Genomic DNA, 2752 nt, shown 5'->3' on the forward strand with positions numbered 1-2752 from the left:
TATAAGGTCCCTTATCGGACACCGCATATGTAAAGGATTGTTTATTCGCACTTTTTGTTGCTATTATGTTTTGACTAAGAGATTGAATTTGTGATAGCATTTCGTGATCTCCTTCTTCTGTGGCTTGTTTTTTTAAAATTTGAATTTCATTGTTCAATAATGTTAAGTCTGCAAATGAGAATTTATTCTCGTCTTTCAAGTTATTAATTGTTATGGCTGTTTTAGGGGTAACTGATCTCATTATCCGGGGAAATATCCCCGGATCTTGTATACTCATTTTTTATGATATTATGTCTCTCTTTTTTTTCCGTCAATATAAGAAAAATTCAATATATTTATTCAAATATAGTCAATCAAATATTAGTTTTCACTCACCACCAACGATAGCACTGAGGATTTAGTTGTAAAACACTTAGGGAAATTTTTTCGCCCGCTTTGTTTCGCCTTCATCGCCTTCATCTGTACCACGCATTACACAGTAACGCAGTTCTAGGCGCTGTTGCACATCAGTCAATGAGAATTTTGAAGTTCGCTATAGAATTGAGGTTCAAGCCGAACGAAAGATCATTTCGATATTCGAATACAGCGTTACACATTGCAGTAACACACAAGAGGTTGGATATCACCAGATATTTACTGGACAACGGTGCTGATGTTGAGGCATATAACATATTTTGGGAAACACCCTTGTTCTCCGCCATTGAATCCAAAAAAATTGAGCAGGCGATTATACTCCTTCAGTACGGAGCGGAAATAGATTCAAGGAATAGAGATGATAATACAGTGCTGCACATTTTATGCTCTCAAGAGGAAGGAATCGACATGGAAATGTGCGAGTTTTTGATTGATTGCGGACTTGACCCTAACTTGACGGGAAAATTTGGGCAGACTCCATTGCATATGCTTGCAAAGAACAATAAAGCACCTCATGCATTGGAATGTGCCAAACTATTAATAGAGAAGGGAGTTGATGTAAATTCCAAGAATGTATTCGGCGAAACTGCTCTTCACAACTTAGCAGATTATTGTGAAGACTACACCCCATTTTTCGAATTGCTTTTGAAAAGTGGGACTGAAACAAAAATTATTAATCATTTCGGAAACACCTTTCTTGATATATTATTACTAGATGAAATTGAGGCTAGAAGACAACAAATACTTAAACATCTAATTATATTAGATTTTACCGGAAATTTTCAATACAACGTTGACATAACCAGTATCAATAATATAAAAGATTTATTATTCCAATATTATTGCATACAAGAATTGAACCTGTTAGAGACATACAAAATAGCAGCATTTCAAACAGTACCAGAATATTCATATATGAAAATACTTATTTCGACTAATAAGGAAGTGAGCAAATTTGGCCAAAATCCAATTATACAGTCAATATTTTCTGAATTCGATGAACAACAATTCCCAATTTACGGCTGTGACCTGAAAAAAAAAATTCAGTCTGGATTACGACTATTTTTTGAAGAAGAAAGAGCTTATGAATTTTTATCAATCATCTCTAAGGGAGTGCTACATTATGATGTCATGATAGAAATCATGAAATATGTCCAAGCTCAAGAATTGTCAACATTACAAAAATATCTATTGACAAAACCGATCGAATCTGTTTCGTCGAAGAAACACAAAGAAGGAAGAAAGGAAAATATTAAAAAAAGTAAAAAAGTGAAAAAAGTCAAAATTAATACAACTAAATATAAAACTAGAAGGTATAAAAATATATGAATTTAATATATTGACTTCCATAGATTATGTCTTCCCACATAAACTGATTGATTTGTATTTATATGTTTATATTTGTTACATTCACATATGTGTTATATATATATTGTTAATTGATAATTGTATGTATTTTGTTTAATATGGCAGACGTTAATTTTCAATAATTAGAAATTATATTATTGAACAACAAAAAGCGTGTTTCAATATTTTACCAATTTCTGTTCAGATGTAGCAAACGAAAGAATTCATTGAAATTTTTTCAGGAATGTAGGATTTTAGTTCCATCGGAGATACTTTCAACTTTTCCGAATTGAATCTTATATATCATTGCGTATTCTGAGGTATTTCTCAATTCATACGATCATTTGGTGTATCTTTCCTGACATATCCTGATTAGATCTCGAGTTTTTTGCCTTTGCTCGAAAAAAAATAACTGACAAAAGTCTATAAGTAATTGTGTTTTTCTCGCGCGCAATGTATCTGTTTTGGAATATATATCAGGTGATTTTTTTTGAGTTGAATCAATAAAAAATGAATCTCGAGAAGGAATATCTTACGGATAAATGTTTCGAATAAAAGGTTAATGATCTTGAAAAGGAAGTCTACTTATGATAGAACCTTTTCCATTTAATTCCTCCTTGTGGGAGCACTGGGTGTCAAATTTGGAATTTCAATTGGAAACCCCTACTCTCCATTGCAGATTCGTATTCTTCCTCAAAAAAAAAAAAACAAAAGTTTTGTGCAAATAATTTTTCACAAATCGTCACAGATAGCTTTCTAATCAAATTCGAATTTTCCGTTTAAAAGACCTCAGCGTATCCGTTTCATTAATCATTCACATGAAATTTTAGCCGTGAATTGTCCAACTATTCGATGAAATAATGTAAAACATTTTGCGCAGAAAAATAGACGGCTAACGGAGATTTCTGCTAGATTCCAAATCATCTCCTTCAAATTGATACATCCTCATTAATCAATGGGAACAATTTTGAACCGAAAACAAATTATTTCG

The 2752-nt window shown here is 32.2% G+C and overlaps 1 protein-coding gene across 1 annotated transcript; it reads left to right on the forward strand.

Moving 5' to 3' along the window:
- The first annotated feature begins 456 nt into the window (after positions 1-456).
- Positions 457-1743, forward strand: LOC123680240. Its single transcript, XM_045618033.1, has one exon. The coding sequence runs from the start codon at positions 514-516 to the stop codon at positions 1741-1743; it is 1230 nt and encodes a 409-aa protein (XP_045473989.1). The 5' UTR covers positions 457-513.
- Positions 1744-2752: the final 1009 nt, after the last annotated feature.

The sequence above is a fragment of the Harmonia axyridis genome, chromosome 5 (assembly GCF_914767665.1).
Source record: "Harmonia axyridis chromosome 5, icHarAxyr1.1, whole genome shotgun sequence".
NCBI lineage: Eukaryota > Metazoa > Arthropoda > Insecta > Coleoptera > Coccinellidae > Harmonia > Harmonia axyridis.

Excerpts from the sequence above, each read along its gene's own strand:
- LOC123680240 (XM_045618033.1), top strand. The coding sequence starts at position 514 with ATGAGAATTTTGAAGTTCGCTATAGAATTGAGGTTCAAGCCGAACGAA.